Source organism: Vicugna pacos, chromosome 1 (assembly GCF_048564905.1).
Source record: "Vicugna pacos chromosome 1, VicPac4, whole genome shotgun sequence".
NCBI classification, from domain to species: Eukaryota; Metazoa; Chordata; class Mammalia; order Artiodactyla; family Camelidae; genus Vicugna; species Vicugna pacos.
Genome location: NC_132987.1, coordinates 123,013,250 through 123,031,756, shown reverse-complemented (window position 1 = coordinate 123,031,756; position 18,507 = coordinate 123,013,250). Strand labels below are relative to the sequence as shown.

Here is an 18,507-nt window from a genome sequence, read left to right as displayed (position 1 = left end):
TTTTTCAGTCATACATGAATATACACGTATTCATTTTCGTATTATTTTTCACCATGAGCTACTACAAGATCTTGGATGTATTTCCCTGTACAAAACTATAAAACTTTTAGAATAAGACCACAGGTATAGGTCTTTGTGACTCTGAGTTAGGCAATGGGTTCTTAGATATGACACCAAAAGCACAAATGATAAAAGAGATTCATCAGGCGAATTTCAACAAAACTAGTAACTTTCGTGCTTCAAGGAAAGTGGAAAGACAGCCCACAAAATGGCAGGACTTGTTTGCAAATGATATATATGATAAGGGACTGGTAACCAAATGCAAAGAGCTCTCACAACTCAACAAAAAGACAACCCACTTGAAAAATGGGCAAAGGATGCACAGGGAACTATATTCAATACCTTACAGTAAATTATAATGGAAAAGAATGTGAAAAGGAATGTATGTGTGTGTATGTATGACTGAAACATGATGCTGTACACCAGAAATTGACACAACATTGTAAAGTGACTATACTTCAATTTAAAAAAAAAAAAGAAAAAAAAACCAAAAAGCAGAAACAACTCAAATGCTCACCAGCTGATGAATAGATAAACAGAATGCGGTATATCTGTACGATGGAATATTATTTAGCAACAAAAAGGAATTGAATACTGAAACAGAGTACAATATGGATGAATCTTGAAAATATTATGCTAAGGAAAAGAAACAAGACACAAAAGTACATACTACATTATCTGATTCATATGAAATGTCCAGCAAAGGCAAATTCTGTAGCAACAGAAAGCAGACTAGGGGTTGCCTATGGCTGAGGGGAGAGGGGAGGCGGAGTGACAACTAGTGGGCCTGGTGTCTTTTGGGGGTGATGCACTGTTCTAAAATTAAGCTCTGTAAATATACTGAAAAGCACGGAAGCACACACTTCATGAGCTTTACAGCATGTGAATTAGATCTCAGCGAAGCTGTTGAAGAGAACAAATCGGTGTGCGAAATGTGTCCTCTCCGTCCAGAGGACGGGTCACTTCTGACTTCAGTGGGAAGAAGAGAAGGAATAGGGTGGAATTTAACGGTGCTGGGGGGTCACCTGATGCCCCAGGGCCCCAGGCACACTCTTGGACCTTGGTCTTGCCACAGCTGGTGCAGCCCAGGCTCCCCCAGCTGACGCCCTCCCTCGGCTGGACACACACGCACCTGTCTCCACCACGGGCACCGCAGGAGGCGTGCACAGCCCCCGGGCAGCACGGAGCCAGCGGGAGACACCCAGCCCTCCCGCCCGCCACCTGAGAGCTTGCAGGGGCCCCTGGAGTGGGGCGCCCCCTCCCACGGCTGTCAGGGGCCCCGTCCCACCGTCGATGTAGGCGGGGATCTGCCCGAAGATGGTGAGGTAGGAGTGGTACACGACACCCCGGAAGATCCACTCCACCCGGCTCTCGTTGTGGATGAGGATGGCCTGCTTGGCCACCCCGAAGGACACAACCCACACAGCCAACAGGAACAGGAAAAAGAAGACATCCTTCATCTGTGGAGACAGGGCAGGCGGCACCGGCTGCAGCCAAGTGCACCTCAGACGCTCTCCCTGCCCGCAGGTGGGCTGTGCGCCCAGCCGCAGGGGAGACTCCGTCCACACCCACCATGGCATGGACGCACGGAGCCGGGAGCAGCAGGGAGACAGCCCTGGGCTGCCCCCACACCCTAGCGGGGCGCTGGGCACCCTGCCTGAGTGTAGGAGGGGTCGAACGTGACCATGACCCAAGGAGGGGAGTGATAGGAAGCAGGAATGAGCTGTGGAGATCAGGGAAGGCTGCCTGCAAGGGGCAACATCCAGGCAAAGACCCAAGACAGGCGTGCCCGGGGGTGGAATCCCAAGGGGCAAAGCAGGGCCCTGGGAACCTATGGGGGGTGCCTCACTTGCAGCTGGCATTGGGAGCCCCCCTCCTTCACTTACCATCCGCTTCACGATGATGATCTTGGGCCCCAGCGTCTTACTGATGGTGAAGATGTGCATCAGCCGCAGGCAGAACATGATGAAGTCCAGGGAGAGGATGATGCGCCCGGGGTACAGCAGCCCCGGGACAAGCCTGGCGCCGGGTGGAAGCAAGGACCTCAGCTTGCCGCCCCCGGGGCACGGCCCCAGCTTCCCACTCCCTGCCACAGCCCATGTGCGGCCCCTGGACCCCGAAGTACTGAAACCTGGGTGTGAGTCTGGGAGATAGCCTGCAGCGAGGCATTCTCCAGAAGGGTCCGGAAGCCCCACCTCGGGGGCACCCTCGGAACCGGAAGGCTGGGCCGGCCCCTCTCGCTTTGATGGGCAGTAGAGAGGTTCCCAGGGCCACAGCCAGAGGGAGCTCCCAGGCTGGGACGTGGGCCCAGGCACCAGGCAGCTACCCACGTGACAGAGTCTGAGTCTCCCTCTTGCGTCCTCTACGGTCTCCGGTGCCCAGGGTGGGCCGGGCACCCTCGGGACAGGTGCGTCCAGAGAGGAGCTAAGCCCAGCTGGGGGCCCGGCTTCCAGCCTCCTCTGGGGCCCACCCCGCGGGTGCTGCTGCCTGGCCGGGACGGGGTGGGGGGCGCCCCGCGTGGGGCCACTCACCTGCAGGTCAGCCCTGCGATGAAGAGCAGGATGGCACCAATGTCCAGCTTATTCCAGAAGTCGCTGAAGTACAACGCGGCCATCTTCATCAGCCCACACTCGTCGGGGTCGTAGAGGAGCTGGGGAAGATGCGTCGGAGCCTGTGTGTCACCCTCTGACCCCCACCCCAGCAAACTACTCCTTGCCTCCTGGAGAGCCTGGCGAGCTGGGGAGGAGGCCGATTTCCGCGTCCCGCCCCCAGGGCAGAAAGGGCGGGAGAGGTGCCGCGGGCAGGGTGTGCGGCCAGGCTCGGCCAGCCCTCTTGGACTGCAGCACTCAGGGACGTGCGTGGGGAGCCTCTCCCGCTGTCAGGGGCCAGCCGCCACCCCCAGGGTCTGTGCTCCCTGCCTCCTGCAGCAGCCCCAAGAGGAGGGTGAGGCCACGAAGGGGACCTCGGCCCTGCTTGGCCTGCGCGGCAAGAGTCCCACATCCTCCTTGGGTCCTGGCCCCTGACCTTGGCAGCTGGGAAGGGGGGGCAGGCAGCCCCCTGGGAACAATCGGAGCCCCTCCCCGGGACCACCGGGCAGACTCAGGGAGAAAGGCTGGCCCTCTGTTTGGGGCTTGCACCAATGAGGCCAGGGCTCAGGGAACAGGGGCTCTGGACCCCTCCTGAGAGGGTCTGGCTGCAGGGGGCTGTGGGGCACGAGGAAGGGCCAGCAGAGCCAGCAGGGCACCAGGCCTGGCCCGCCTCAGCCCCGCGCCTCCTTGCTGGGGCTCTGACAGCCCAGGGCCCCCAGTAGGTGGCGGTGCTTCCGAGCCTGAGCCCAGCCAGCTGTATGTCCGGGGCCCTTGGCTGCCTAGTGCGGAGAGCAAGGGTGAGTCTAAGGTGGGCGTCCCTAGTGGGCTGGCCCCTCCACACCCCAGTCCCGAGAGTCACGTTCGTCAGCTGCCACCAGGTGCTGGCACACTGGGGACAAAGTGGGGACACCCTTGTGACGTGAGGGTCAGCCTTGCCCAGGGAGCAGGCTGGTCCTCTGCCCCAGGCCCCAGAGGAAGCCTCCAAGCCCTGGATGGGGCCCTTTGCTCACCAGGAATCTAACAGTGGGTGGGGGGCAGGGAGGGCTTGGCCGCACAGGGTCAGCTTGACGTCATGGGGGCCGGAGACAGGTGGGCCACACGTACGCGACCCTGCCCGCTGAGGGGAGGTGGCAATGACGTGGTAACCGGCAACCACGAGCTGCCAGCTCAGGGCATGGGCGGGTCCTTCTGGAGAGTTATCACACCCCGGGGACCACCCTAGAGTCGCCGCACTCCGCACTGCCCTTCACAGCGGTCCGAGGGGCCTCACACCCCCAAGTCCAGGCCCGGGGGGCCTTCCCCTCGGGGTGATCAGAGCGGGTTTCAAGGAAAAGTGATGCCTGGGGGTTCGGGTGGATTGAGGAGCCAGGGTGGGGTGCGGCCGGCGGGCCGCAGGCCACCCTCCCCGAGGGTCCTCGCCTGCCTCTCAGCAGCCGTGTGAGCCTCGCTGGGCACGGCGCTTGGCCAAGGGCAGGCGTTCCCCGGGTGGGGCTGGGGTCCAGGGGAGCACACCTGGCGCAGCTCCTCGCACACCAGGGAGAAGAGCCAGACGTAGACGAGGCACTCGCAGCCCGAGGGCGCCGGCTGGAAGTCCACCATGAGCACGTAGGCAAAGAGGCAGAGGAAGGCGAAGTAGGAGAGGATGTTCAGGTGGAAGACGACCACGGGCGCGCTGAAGAAGGCGCGGATGCGGGGCAGGCCCCACACGTCCTGCAGCCGCCTCTCCCTGGGGGCAGACACGGGGGACCGTGGGGCGTGAGGGGCCCGACGGAAGCCAGACGCAGCCACCCAGGCTCAGGAGGCACATCACGCCGCAGAGAAGGGAGGACCAGGACGCGTGTGCGGCGGCCGAGCCCGCACACCCAGAGCAGCAGAGGGCGGGACCAGGTGGCCTGTGAAGGGTGCCCCAAAGGGCTCTCTGCTGGCTACTCTTCAATTGAAAAAAAGAATAAATGTCCAAACGGATTTAAACAAACAAAAGATAATAGAATGAAAAAAATAAAACGGGCAACGGAGGGGGAGGGCCTAGCTCAGCGGCAGCGGCCTAGCTCGCATGCGGCCCTGGGTTCCGTCCCCAAAACCTCCGTTAGAAATAAATAAATAAACCTATTGGCCTCTCCCCCCAAAACTAAAAAAACAAAATTCTAAAGGGCCCTTTGGTTCTTTCAGGCATGTAACAAAATACTCAGGCCCCGGGGGATGGGGAGGCAGGGTGGGCGATGCACTCCCCCTGTACCTGGGGACAGCAGGTGTCAGCACAGGAGGCCCCTCCCTCCCAGCATGAACCCACTCCATTCTGGGATGGGTGGCAGCAGTGAGGACACACAAGACTCGCTCCCAGCAAGGGCACTTGGGAAGGCAGGTCCCAGCCCCTGGCCCCCCAAGCCCGCGGCCTGGCAGCCAGGCGCACACCTGAAGGAGACGAGGCCGGTGCAGAGCAGTGGGAAGGCCAGCATGCACAGGACCACCCGCCAGAGCCCGTTGTCCTCGCAGAGCTGGCCCCACCACACCTTGGTCAGCAAGGCCTGCAGACAGAGGACGCCGGCTTCAGGACGGTGGGCACCCCCACCCTGACCCCGCGCTCGCTGAGCAACCCCGCCCCCCAGGAAGAGTGACTGCACACTCCAGCTCGCGCTCTGAGCCCTGGCACAGGGCGAGGAGGGCGGCCCCATGCGAGCCCTGTCATCTGCCAGGTGGGCTCTCCCGGGGGGAAGGCGCAGGGATCAGACCCCGGCTTCCGCCTTCCACTGCCACCAGCTGCCCCTCTGAGCTCTGCCGGGTTGGGGGAGGACAGGGCTCCCTGCCACCACGTCCCCGGGATCCAGCACAGCTCACCCACGACGGGGCTCTGTGGACGTAGTGGCAGCAGGAGGCCACACTCCAAGGATGTGCCAGCATCCCAGGACCAGAGCAGCCTGGACACGGCGCCCCAGGAGGATGCCCCGCCCCTCCCACGGATCCCTCCAGAGGCCCCAGGCGGTGTAAGGGGGGCAGCAGTGGGACGTGAGGCTGGGCCTTGAGGACACCTGGGGGCCTGCACCCAAAGCACGTGTCCACAGGTGCCACGCCCCCCGCCCCGCAGCACCGCGGCAGGTGATTCTGGAAGCAGGCCCCCAGGAAGTCACCTGGACGCCCCCGTGAGACATGAACTTCATGTCCTTGGCCTCCAGCGCCAGCTGCAGGCAAGTGGCTTTCCCCCAGGCCTCCGACACGCGGACCAGCAGCTTCTGGGCTCTCTCCTCATCCTTCCGGTAGCACTCGGTGAAGACCCCTGGATGGGAAGGCATCCGGTCCCAATCAGTGACAGCTGGGGAAAGGGTTGGAGCGCAGCCCCTCCAGCCAGAACAGCCTGGACAGGAAGCAGGGCTGAGGCCTGGGGCAAGGACCCCCAGGTGACACCGGCGGAGCTGAGTGTGGCCCGAGGCCGGGGCCCCGAGGCACTCACCGATGGCTCTCTGCTCGTACTCATCAGCGAGCGCCAGCATCTCCTCCAGGCTGTCCGTGTCCTCCTCCTCCTTGGACAGCTCCTTCAGGATCTTGCTGCAGGCCAAGGCTGCCACGATGCAGTCCTGGCTCTGGGCCCCGGGGAGAGCCACCGTGAGACCTGGATGGTCTGGCCCGGGGAACCCCAGGCCCTCTGCCCGGGGTGACAAGAACAGAGACTCCGAGATGGCACAGGCTGCGGGGCCATGCCCTGAGGCAGGTCTTGCCTAAGGCAGCCATTGGTTTACCCTAGGCCAACACGTAAGCCCTTTCCAGTGACTCAGTTGCCTACACCGGCCAGTGGGAGTGGTCAGCTTGCCAGGAGGCCCACTTGCCCACCTGGAACACAGACCAGATGCAGGCACTGACAGCCCTGCCAGCACCAGGCTCAGAGCTCCCCCGGCACCTAGTCAACCAGGGCATGGCGTGCCCTGAAGGTGTCAGGCCCTCGCAAGTCCCTGTCCAGCCTTGGTGGCACCGCCAGCCCCAGGCACCAGAGAGGGGCTAAGAAAATCTCCTGGAGGCATCAGGTCTGAGACAACACTGGCCCAGGGCGAGGGGCTGGTGTCAGAGCCTGGAAATCCAAGTTTGGCCTTTCCATTGCCTGAGCCCCACAGGGCACACCCGAGGCCACAGTCAGGCCTGGATCTGCCGCCCACCCCAGGCACTTGGGAGACGGCGATCCTCCCAGAACCAGAGCCTCTGCTGAGGCACTGCGGGGCGGGCTCCTCCAAGCGGTCTGGAAACACCAGTGCTGGCAAGTGGGGCCTCTGAGAGAAAACTGCAAAACGTTACTTCCTCGTCCAGAGGAGAATCTGCCTGAACTAAAGGAAAACCACACGGGAGGACTCGGGCCTGCGCTGCTGTTTCTCAAGGAGCCGTCTGGCGAGTCCCTCCTCCTGGGCGATGAAGCCACACGTGGGCCCAGGGTGTGAGGGGCCGCTCGGCCAGCTGGCGGGGGCTCCCTGATGGCCTGCCAGCAGGCTCAGGGCAGCAGCACCCGGGAACTGCCCACATTAGGAGCGGATTGTGTCTGAGACCCCCAGCTGTCAGTGGAAAGAGAAGGCGGCCCCTTTGCAAATGGAGTTTGCCTGCAGAGGCTCCTGACAAGGGCGGCCACAGCAAGTGCGCTCACCACCAGAAAGCGTGGGGCACAGAGGTGGCCTGGCCTGCCCGGTGTGGGTGCCCCGCGAGCCTTTGCCGGCACAGACCGCAGGATGAGATTGTGTGGCATTCCTTTCCAAAAACCCTCTTCTCGCCTAGGGCCAAGCTCTCTGCTCTTAGACCCGGACAGGCTGAGTCCCTTCTGGTGCTGCGGACACCCACTGCCCTCCCTCCACGGCCACTGTTGGCATAGGGTTCTCTGGCCCGGCTCCCCGGCCGGAGCCCTGTCACTGGTCCACACAGAGCCATGTGTGCCGGGAAGCAGGTCTGGTTACCTGAGCCCAGATGATTTCTGCCAGCTCCCAACGGTTCTGGATGATGGCCCAAATGAGAAGATCACGGACCGGGTCCATGGTGAAGGCAGCATGGCCTGGTGAACGCTTGTACAGGGACCGGAGACTCACTCCCTGCACCTGGTGAGCAGCAGACAGTCAGAGCCCCCACTAATACCCCACAAGCATCAGAATCCCAGGTGGCCTGCTGGGGCGCAGGTCCCGAGCTCAGCCCCCACGGTCCTTGGAGGCCCAGCCCTGCAGCAACACCTCTCTCAGTAACCCCTAGGTCCTTCTCCTGCACACTGGGGTTTTAAACCGCCACTCTGCAGACACGTAGAAACACCCAGCAAGTGTAACACCCAGCTAACCCCTTCAGCAACATTGCAGGCGCCTAACGTTTCTTAGTCTTATCTACCGGCATCAGAACCATTCTCTGTACAGCAAAATGCAACCCAGCGTCTGTTCCTGGATTCACGGCCGTGAGCTCCTCAAGGAAGCCCACATAGTGTGTCCTGCAGAGAAGGCCGGTGAGAGCAAGTGCTGGACAGACAACGAGGCCACACATGAGCGGCAGGGCCCTGGCCCCAGAGACACTCAACCCACAGTGACACCAGAACCCAGGCTTCCTGGCCCATCAGCAAATAAGCACGTCCTCAGACAGCCTGGGAACAATTCCCAGACGCACAGAACACATTTCCCACACCACACACAAAACTGCACTTCCTTTAAGTGGTTTTTGAAATTTCCTGAAAGCTCATTTTTATTAAAAAAAAAAAAAGAAAGAAAGAAAGAAACACTGCTTCATTGTCTTAAGTTACAGACACAGTCAAGTGTGAGCTGCCACTCAAGACCTTAGCATGCTTTCCAACCGGGCATCTTAAACACACTGGGGTCAAGAAAAGCAGGACTGTGAACACTTGAAAGCAAGCCACAACCACGTCTTCCTCAGGGGTCAGGCATAGCTCACTGGGGACAACAGGTTTGAAAACCTGCAGGAAGTGGATAATTTTCTAGCAGGAAAAAACCCAAAATCAATTATGATCTTAGAACAGACAGAAAACCTAAACACCAGGCTCATCAGGAAAGAAAATGAGAAAGTCATCAGGGTTACTACCCAAAAAGGCACTGGGTCCCGACGGGCTTGTGGGGAGGCTGCCGAGCATGGAAGCAGCAGTGAAGCCCAGCCACATAAACCGCTCCAGAGCAGAGAAGGCAGAAAGGCTTCCCAGTATCTTTACAAAGCTAGTGCCAGGGCCTGACAAATTCAGCCCCCAAACAGAACTGCCAGCAAAGGCTTAAACAACCTGATGCAAAACCCTGAGAACACTAGGAATCCAGCATCATCTTAAATTTCTATTACACAGCAATCAAGCTGAGGTTCAAAACAGGAATAGGAATATATGTATACATATGTGTATGACTGAACTATTAGGCTGAGCACCAGAAACTGACACAACACGGTAAACTGACTATACTTCAACTAAAACAAAAAACACATTACTATTGTGGAGGGTGGGTGTAGCCCAGTGGTAAAGCGCTTGCTTAACATGCATGAGGTCCTGGGTTCAATCCCCAGTACCTCCATTATAAATAATGTTTTAGAAAACCATATTACTATCAGGAAATCTATTAAAATAATTCACCGAATTCATAGATCAAAGAAGGAGAGCAGTTCCTCATCTCAAAAGGCGTCGGTACTGAGGCTGCATTTGTAAAACCCGAGTGAGCCAGGAGGTGAGGTGCCCTCACGTAAACACGCATGCAAACACCGCACCCAACACGGGGACGCTGCAGGACTCCCGTCAAGTAAGGATGCAGGTGAGAAAACCCCCCTTCTCCTATGGTCCCAATATGCGTGCCCCTCACACAGCCCCGGGAGGGCCATGCTGACCAGACCGCAGGGAAGCCAGCCACACTCGGGGGCGGGACTCGGGGTGCAGGAGCAGGGACGACCATTTTCCCTGCAGCATCTCTTTAGCAATGCAAGTTTTCAGGGGAGCTGTGGACTGAAGTATGTCCCCCAAATTTCGTATGTTGAAGCCCCACCCCCGGCATGACTGTACTTGGAGAGGGGCCTTTAAGTACATGACTAAGGGTAAACGAGGTCATGGGGCCCGGAGCCTACAGAGGCAGGGACGCGGGGCCCGCGCTCCGCGTGCTGGGAAGGAGGGCCGTTCGCAGGCCGGGAAGGGAAGCCTCCCTAGGACCAGCCCTGCCTGCGCCCTGACCTTGGACTTCCGGCCTCCAGACCGCGAGAGGTAAAGCCGTCGTTCGGGCTGCCCGCGTGTGGTGCGCGTGCCGGCAGCCGAGCAGCCTGGGACAGCCTTCGGCACCGCCAGGTGGGCGCAGCTGTAACACAGGCCCCGCGGTGAGGAAGCAGGGGAGGGCGGGCCCGGCTGGGGTGGGTTCCCGTCTGGTGGAGGGCGGGCCTGGCTGGGCAGGGTCTCCCGTCGGGGGGGGAGGGCGGGCCTGGCTGTTTAGGGGAGGACACTCCCAAGCAGGGTGCTGAGGGAGCTGCCGGCTTCTCCTCCAGCTGAAGGTGAAGTGTGGGAGGAGGGGGAAGCTGAAGGAACAGTTAAGCAAAAGGAACCGAGACTGAAAGGTTTGGTCAATCCTGAGCAAAGCAGGAGATGCGTGCTGCGGAGAGAACACTGCGGGTGGCTGGACCCTTGCTTCATAAGGAGACGGTGGCGTGAACATGGGGTTGACCAGCCGCCTTAGCAGAGGCCAGGACTGGAGACGCTGCCCGTCAGGACAGAGGGGGTGGAGAAAGCGGGAGGGGACACAGGAAGGTGTCGCCTCTGGGCTTCTACAGGACAGGACAGCAGAGCCACCCGCTGTGAACAGGCCTTCAAGGAAGGGGAAGGCTGACCCTGCAGGTGACTCAGAGGCCATCAGGGCTGCCCGCCCACCACACGGGCTGGGCAAGGCTGTCTCCTCCTCAGTTGCAGAGGCTGGGGTCCCTTCCTTGGGCCAGGATGCCCCCACCTGGTGCCTAAGGGCCACGGGGGTGACAACACCAGCACTGTGGGCCCAGAAGGCAGAATGTTGAACCAAAGAGGAGGATTCTCGAGGCTTAAGTCTCGGGGAGTTTCCTGGCTGGGTTTTGGACTCACTTAGAGCCTGTCAGCCCTTCCTCCTTCCGGAAGGGACTTTCCACCCAAGGCCTGTCCATCCAGTGTGTTCTGGAAGCACACAGCTTGTCTCTGCCAGGTTCTCAGCAGGCGAGGACTCTCCCTCGGGGCGCACCTGCCTCGAGTCCCCCCCCGCGCCCGATTTACGAGGGGCCTTTGGAGTGGATGCTGGAACAAGCTAAGATTTGGGGGCTATTGGGATGGAGTGAGCGTGCTTTAAATGTGAGAAGGACATGAATTTGGGGGTCAGGAGCAGAAGGCTATGGTCTGAATTGTGTCCCCCAAATTCATCTACTGAAGCCTTCAGCCCAGGGGTGACTGTACTTGGAGATGGGCCCTGAAGGAGGCGATTAAGGTTAAATGAGGTCGTCACGTGGGGAGGGCCTTGATCCAACAGGATGGGTGCTCCTATGAGAAGAGGAAGCGATACCAGGCACGCTGGGACAGGCCACGTGAAGACGTGCCAGGAAGCGGCGGTCATCTGCGGCCAGGAGGGGAGGCCCCCAGAAGCCCACCCTGCCGGCGCCTGGACCTTGACCTGCAGCCTCCAGAGCAGCGAGAGCAAAGGCGCCTGTTGTGGAAGCTGCCCGTCTGTGGCATCTTGTGGCAGCCCGAGCTGACTTCCCTCATAAAAATAAAAGCTAATTTTTTTGTTGGTTTTCTGGTTTTGGGGGCCTCGTAATTAGGCTAATTTATTTACTTTTTTTGATGGGGGTACCGAGGGTTGAACCCAGGACCTTGTCACGCACGCCAGGCACGTGCTCTTCCCCTGAGCTATGTCCTCCCTAATAAAAAGCAAACTTTTTACAGCTGGGAGGACGCGGTGGCGCCTGGAGCCCCGCCGCCTGCACTCACGTTCAGTCTGATGTTGGGCACAGGCAGCGAGAGCCGCGGCCGGTCGCTGGAGCGGGGCCGGGGGTACAGCGGCTGCGTGAAGTCCCCCAGCAGCTCCCGCAGCACCTGGGCTACGTGGTGCAGCTGCAGGCGGGGCGCGGCGGGCTCCTCGGCCAGCACCTTCTGCAGCTTGTAGTGGAACAGGCAGGAGGGCTCCAGGTTCTGGTACAGGTAGAGCAGGGTGTCCCACGTGACGAACTCCTTCAGCTGCACCCCGTTCTCCAGGAAGAGCCTCACAAACTCGGGCTTGTTGGCGATGAGGGCGGCTGTCATCATGGGGTGCAGCTCTGAGGGCTGGGAGGGATACGTTGGGGGCCGTGGGGGCTGTGCGAGTGGCCATTGCCCCGCGGCATCCCGGTCTCTGTGCCCCTGGAGACAGGGATACCGCTGCCTCCCATTTTGGAGGATGAGACTTGCCGATTGCCTTCAGCAAGGGAAGGGCCACCCTCCAGCTTCCGAGGCCCAGCAAGTCTCCCCCTGCCCAGGTCAGCCCTGAGCATTCCTACCTTCCACTGCCACTCATCGGTGAAGATCTCGCTCCGGGCGATGTCCACACGGTTCCACGCCACCGCTAACTTCAGCTGGTGGTCCCAGTTCTCGTGGCCAAAGTAGTCATGGCTCCGAGAGGCTGCAGGCAAAGCACATACATTGGGGACTTCGATCTGGGTCTCAAAGCCACTCCCTGTCAGCACCCCTGCCATCTAACAAAGTCACAGGGGGAGGGGTGTGTCACCAACCCCAGTCTCTATCATTTTCATTGAATAGATACGGTGCTCAGTCACAAAACCCCCCCATCCCCACCCGACACACACACCTGTATGAAAGCATGTTCCTCTCGGTGGTGGAGTCAGAGAATCTGGTTTTCCACCATCACCCCCACACCCCTCAAACCCGCGCCCCACCCCCACCCTCCGGTCAAGCCCCTCCATCCTAAGTTTAAAGCAGACGGGGTCTCTGAAAGGCAGGCATCTTCACACTGACGTCAAAAGTTAGACTCCAAAAGCCGTCACATTTCCTTTACTGCCTTGATTGTAGAACCACCACCTCACCCAGTTCTCAGTGCAAGTATTTTGTCCAACTAGTTTCTGCTCTTTCCGGAGTAACATTTTAACACACGGGTTGTTACTTGGGGAGGAAGAAAACAGAACTTTGACACTGACCTCACACCACACACAAAAATTAATCTGAAGTGAATCACAGCCCTAAACACAAAAGCTGTGCCCACAGAGCTTCCACAACGAAACAGAAATACACGTGCAGCCGCGGGGAAGGCAAAGATTTCCTGGGATGCAGCGAACAGGAACCGTAAAGGAAAAAACTGGTACATTAAAATGCATTAAAGTTTCAGCTGCCTGCTCTTCAAGGGCACCTTGAAGGACGTGCAAAAGCAGACCACGCACCAGGAGAAAATGTCCTCAGCACGCACACCCGGTACAGGCTTCGTGTGAGAACAAGACAAGAGCGCTTACAGCTCAAACACAAGAAGACGAACAACCAAAGACACACGGACGGAAGATCTGCAGACGCGTCACCGAGAGTCTACACCGATGGCCAACAAGCCCAGGGAGGCGCAAACCCAGACAACCCCGAGGTCTCGTCCCGCGCCCACCAGGGAGGACGGGCCAGGGGCAGAGCACAGAGGGCAGAGGGCAGAGGGCAGACTAGGGGCGGAAGCCGACCAGGAGCTCTCCTGTCCACGAGGATGAGCTGCACTTGGCCCCTGCCCTGCGCTGGAGGCAGAGGAGTTTAAACACTAGACAAAACATGGGGGACAGGAGTGGATTTCAAGGTTCTTTCTTTCTACCCTAAAATTTAATCAGAAACTATGAGACCACGAAGGTGTAAGTCAGCATGGGCTACGCTCAGATTTCAGTTAAAAAGGTAAGTTGAAAAAGGAGTCTGTACCCCAACTGTGGCAATGGACACCCACCTGCCCAGTGGGGCTGCGAGGGGAGCCCAGCGTGGTCCACCGCCAGCTGCCCTCTGACCGGTGCATCTGCCCACAGGTGGGGGTTCAGCTCCTCTAGACCAGGCCTCAGCTCTCCCCTTGTCCCCCTTCACCTGACCCTCACCTTTCAGCAACGCCTGCAGGATGGCCACGTCCACGTCCTGCTGGCCGTCCTTGCCTTCCCGGAAGATGGTCAGCAATTGCCGCTTCCGGACGATGTCTTGGATCTGCAACAGATGTGCCCCGAGTGAGGGACATGGCAGCACGTGGGCCTCCTGCCTCCTCAGAGGGTGCCCAGAGAACTGAGGCCCCAGACATGGGGCCAGAGCCCCAGCAGGAGTCCTGCCTGCCTGCCCGTGTGGCCAGGGCCACCACCTCGCCTCCCCATGCCACATGAGGACCACACGCTTGAAGTTTCTGAACGGCCTGTCGGGTGGAAAACACAGCCCAAGTGTCAGGAACCTTCACCTCTCTGATCAGGTGGTGTGTGCAGAGCACCCAGCACTGCTTAACTCCCTGGTCCTCTGTGTCCCGCCTCACCCCACCTGCCTCCCTGCCTACTTATCTGTTTGCCCACCCACCCATCCTTCCATCCCCCTGTCCATCCGATCACCCACCTACCTACCCACCCAGCAGTCTGTGTGTGTACGTATGTGTGTATCTACGGATGTATTACCTGATCACCCCACCCACCTATCCACCTACCTACCCCATCTATGTACCTAGGTATTTATCTAGCTGTTTAGTTATTCACTCTAGCTGCCTACCTACGCACCTAGCTACCCACCCCTCCTTTCCATCCGTCCATCCACCATCGCCTATCACCTGCCCATCTACCTGCCATCTCTTAGCTGCCATGCCTGCTACCAGTCGCTGCCCCCTCGACCCCCTCACCCTGAGGTGAGGGTGGCCCTTCCCCTAGCTCCCCACCTCCCAAGGCCCAGAGATCTGCCAAGCTCCCCAGGCCAGCCCGCCCAGCCTCGCCTGCCCTCCCGCCTCCTCTCCTAGCCTGGCCGCATAGCTCACACCTCTGTACAGACCTCTCCCACCTAGAGGGCCCCTCGCACACCCTGCCTCTGCCTCTAAGACCCCAGCCTCCCCTCTCCCTCGGGGGCCAGCTTCCACATCAACTCCAATGCCCCCTGGTGCCCCTCCCCAGTGCCACCCTGTCCTCCAGCCAAAGTCTCTCCTGGGTTTAGCTCAGCTCTTGATTTGCAGGACAGGGCAGCTATCGCGGAGTGCTGCGTGGTCCGTGCTGACCCAACCCTGAGCACTTCCAGCGGTGATGGGGCTCCATCCTCTGAGTCTAAGCAGTAATGATCCCTGTTCTGCAGACAAGAAAGCAGGACACCGGAGCAGTTCCTCCTACGTGGTGCCGGCGGCGGGCCTGCACGGAGACTCCCAGCTGATGTCCCCGTCCGCCAAGGGCAGCCCCCGAGGGAACAGGCCCTCCTGTTCACCCCCAGACCTGCCACAGGGCAGACCAGCTCTGAGGCTTGTGGAGCGAAACACTGATCGTGGCTGTGGGGTCCCCTCCCCCCCGAACGAGAACCCCCGCTGAGTGCAGCCCCTGCTGGAGACAGGTGTGTACGAAACTCCACTTTCAGGCCTCGACTCAGCAACGGATTGAAAACACTGGCCCCTTTAAGCTTCAGCAGGTTAGACTCAGTTCTGAGAACTGCCTGAATAATTTACAAGCTCACTGAGGAAAGGCCCCAGCCTGCCGGCCAATCCCCACCCGCTGGGCCCACTGGGAGCGGAGCTGACGCCACGGCAAAAACAATCTCACAGAACGTCAGCTTCTAAGGACGTCACTCTGAGGCCACAGTCAGACAGACAAGAGCAGGTCCCGGTGCTGCCCAGGAAAACTGCCCTGTTTCCATGGGAGTGGGCCCGCGGCCCAGCCCTCAGCCCCATCAGGGCCCCAACCCTCAGCAGCCCTTCCCGCACCCACAGCTCCTGAGGGACCGTCCTCCCACCACAGGCCACCTGTGGTGCGTCCCTGCGGTCTCTGGTGGGCACAGATGGCTCACATGGCCCAAAATAGGACACAGTTGGAGCTAAGCTGCTCCACAGACTTGCCCTGAAGAGCACACATCAGGCACTTCAGGGTGAACTTCCATGAGTTTTTACAACCTGGCTTGGCGTCCGCAGAGCCGCGTGAAAGGCACAGCCCCAGTGTACTGATGGGGAGACCGAGGGTCCGAGAGGCCCCGACTGCCCCCACCCCAGCAAAGAATCCTGACAGGAAACAGGTCAAGTGGCCTCAGGACGGGCAACCCCAGTTCCTGGGGCTCAGAGCGCAGCTGAGACAGCCGGTCAGCACGCCCACAGGTGCGGGAGGCACGGGGGCTCTCGGGCAGCTCGCTCGCGCTGGCCAAGGGCTTCGTGGGCCGCTGGGCGCTGACCCAGCCGCTCTCCTTCACACCTACCCTCCTTGCAGGCTGGGGTCATGGCCGGGGCTGGGGTCCCTCTGCAGAATTCACTGGGGCCTTCAAAATCTGGACCAGGGAGACGGCCACTCTGAGGCCCATTCCAAATGCCTGAGGTCTCCCAACGGAGGCAAATAGCCTCCAAGTACATGAGAAAGAAATTCTAACTCCCTGTGAGGTCCACTGGAGGAGCCCGTCTGCAAGGGGTCCTTGCAAAGTCCTCACCCATCTGTAAACAATTTTATCCCCACTGCAGGTATGAGAGAACGAAGCACCAGTGCGCTCTGAAGCCAGACGACTGAGACGCAAGGCAGCTATGGTCCTGGGCCATCTCAGCTGTGACCTCCCCAGGCCAGGGGAAGGATCCAAACCAGGGCTCTCGGGGTGGGACTCTGCAGTTGAGGGGACAAGCCCAGAGCCCCCAGGTGACCCCACCCCGTGCCCAGAATGATGCCACGGAAACATCTCTGGAATCCACTGTGCTAGCTCGGAAGTGTCACACTTAAAACAAAAAAGGAGAAGAAGGAAAAACAAGACAATAAAGAAGACAGGCTAATGGTTCAGATCCCGGGACAGAAAAGGGCCATCGGCGGGTCAACGTGGCAACTGAGCGATCCGAGTGGAGCCGCAGCCGTGAGCCAGAGCTCACCTCTCAGCTCTGACAAATGCACTGGGCTCGTCAGGACGCTGGCGCCAGGAAAGCTGGTGAAGGGCGGACAGAAGCCTGCTGCTGCCTGTGTGACTTCTCCACAGATCTAAGATTGTCCCTGAACAGGGAGAGGACAGGCGGGCGCTTGAAGCAAGGCTGCCCCCACCCCCTCCAGAGGTCTGTGCTGAGACTCGCCAGCCGCAGGGTCACGGCCCCGGACTCCGTGATTCCTCGGGCCGGGAAGGACCCTCCCTTTGGGTGCAACTAACTCTTCCCAGGTCTCGAGTCTCTCAAACCCCATGGAGATGGGGGAGTCCCCTGGAATGCTGCCCCAGGCCCAGCCCACCCCGACACCTCTCTGAAGGAGCCCGTGAAGCACCCCCCAAATCACCACCCGGTTCCGGGGCCTCACCTGACACGTCTACGGGCCTCCCTGCCTCGCTGACCCCAGAAGGCCTACGTTAATCTGCCCGGGTGGCCTTGAAGTCACCAGGCCCGGGGCCTGGGCCAGACCCTGCCACCCACAGCCGTCACCTGGCAGCACCCCTGCTGCCCAAATCTCGGCTCCCCGCCCCTCCGCCACCCCCAGGCCTCACACCGGCCTCCTGACCGTCCCATGAAATGGGCTCCCATTCCTACGATGTCTCTCGATCCTGCAGGCCCAGCCCGGGCCCGGAGTCCCGCAGCCCAGAGGTTCAGCAAGTCCTCCCTCACAGGACAGCGTGCAGTCTCAGCAGACAGCTTCCCGCCTGCTCTGGGCCCTCTGACGGCCCGGCTCAAAGCTCCCACCCTGTGCCGACCACTCCGTGCCTGCTCCAGGCCCCCGGGGCCTCCGTTTCTGGGTTCCGCGTGCCCCGGCCTGCCTGCCAGGCTAACTAGTCAGCAGCAGGTTCACGCCCGGTGCCCGCATGCCCGTCTGCCTCACCTTTTTGGTCCACTCCACAATCCGGCTTTCAGTGAAGGTCTCAAACATCTCCTGGAAGAACATGCCCAGCTTCTGCTGAATCAGGGAGACAGTGATCTCAGAGATGGGCAGGCCGGCTACCTGGGCAATGACGTCAGCCACGCGGCCCGAGCCCGCCATGATCACGCAGGGGGTGCCGTTGGTGATGGCGTTGTAGATGGTCTGCAATACAGGGACGGCCGTGAGCCGGGGCCTGATGCCTCGCCCGCAATGGCGCTTCTGAAACGGAGTGCTCTCCAGCGGCGCTGGCGTCTGGCTGTCATGACGCCGACGGAGGACACTCACTTGCTAGCACTCTGCTGCTCGGCGGGAAAAGGAGCCGAGCCTGCTGTGCTGTGGGGGGCACACCGACACCCCCCTCCTTCTGGCCTATCGCTCACCGCCACCGTCACCAAGGGTTAGGACGCTGCCACCCCCTGGTCTGTGGGCACGAGAGCCGTCTCTGAAAAGAGGGCGTGCTGCCGGGGCCGGAGCTCTGCTCCCCCGTTAAGGCCCAGGGTGAGACCAGGACACTGAGGGAGACCCAGGGTGAGAGCAACGCGAGGAGGGGCCCCAACCCCAGCAGGAAGGACGCCCTGCTCGGGACGTGAGGAAGCAATCTGGACGCCGTCTGCGCAAAAACAGCCCGGGGGACCAGACTCAACCCCCGCCCGGGGACCCCAGGTCCTGTGCTGACCGCCTGCGATTACTAAGCATAAACGGACACTTTCCAGGATCCCCTACTTAAGACGTCCAAGCTCTTGCCCCACGTCTGCAGGCTGTAATGTCGGCATGCGTTCCTGCAGCGGGAGGCAAACTGGCCCAAGTTCCACGAGGGAAGCGAACCATGCCATGGAGGCTTTCTGAACACAGGTCCGCGCCAGCGCGTGAAAACCACCGAGGAACCTGCTTTACGTGCAGCTGTTGGCCCCACGGG

At 60.1% G+C, this 18,507-nt stretch overlaps 1 protein-coding gene across 1 annotated transcript in view; it reads right to left on the bottom strand.

The window, feature by feature from the left end:
* TRPM2 (transient receptor potential cation channel subfamily M member 2) overlaps positions 1–18,507 on the bottom strand; it is a 54,891-nt gene that overhangs the window by 15,176 nt on the left and 21,208 nt on the right. Inside the window, exons 11-22 of the mRNA XM_072970134.1 lie at positions 17,553–17,753; positions 13,671–13,773; positions 12,105–12,226; positions 11,560–11,892; positions 7,571–7,708; positions 6,094–6,223; positions 5,774–5,919; positions 5,061–5,173; positions 4,161–4,374; positions 2,592–2,710; positions 1,947–2,079; positions 1,349–1,520 (exon numbers count right to left, since the gene is read on the bottom strand). Coding sequence (XP_072826235.1) covers positions 1,349–1,520; positions 1,947–2,079; positions 2,592–2,710; positions 4,161–4,374; positions 5,061–5,173; positions 5,774–5,919; positions 6,094–6,223; positions 7,571–7,708; positions 11,560–11,892; positions 12,105–12,226; positions 13,671–13,773; positions 17,553–17,753 — 1,924 coding nt within the window. The remainder of the gene's footprint in view (positions 1–1,348; positions 1,521–1,946; positions 2,080–2,591; positions 2,711–4,160; positions 4,375–5,060; positions 5,174–5,773; positions 5,920–6,093; positions 6,224–7,570; positions 7,709–11,559; positions 11,893–12,104; positions 12,227–13,670; positions 13,774–17,552; positions 17,754–18,507) is intronic.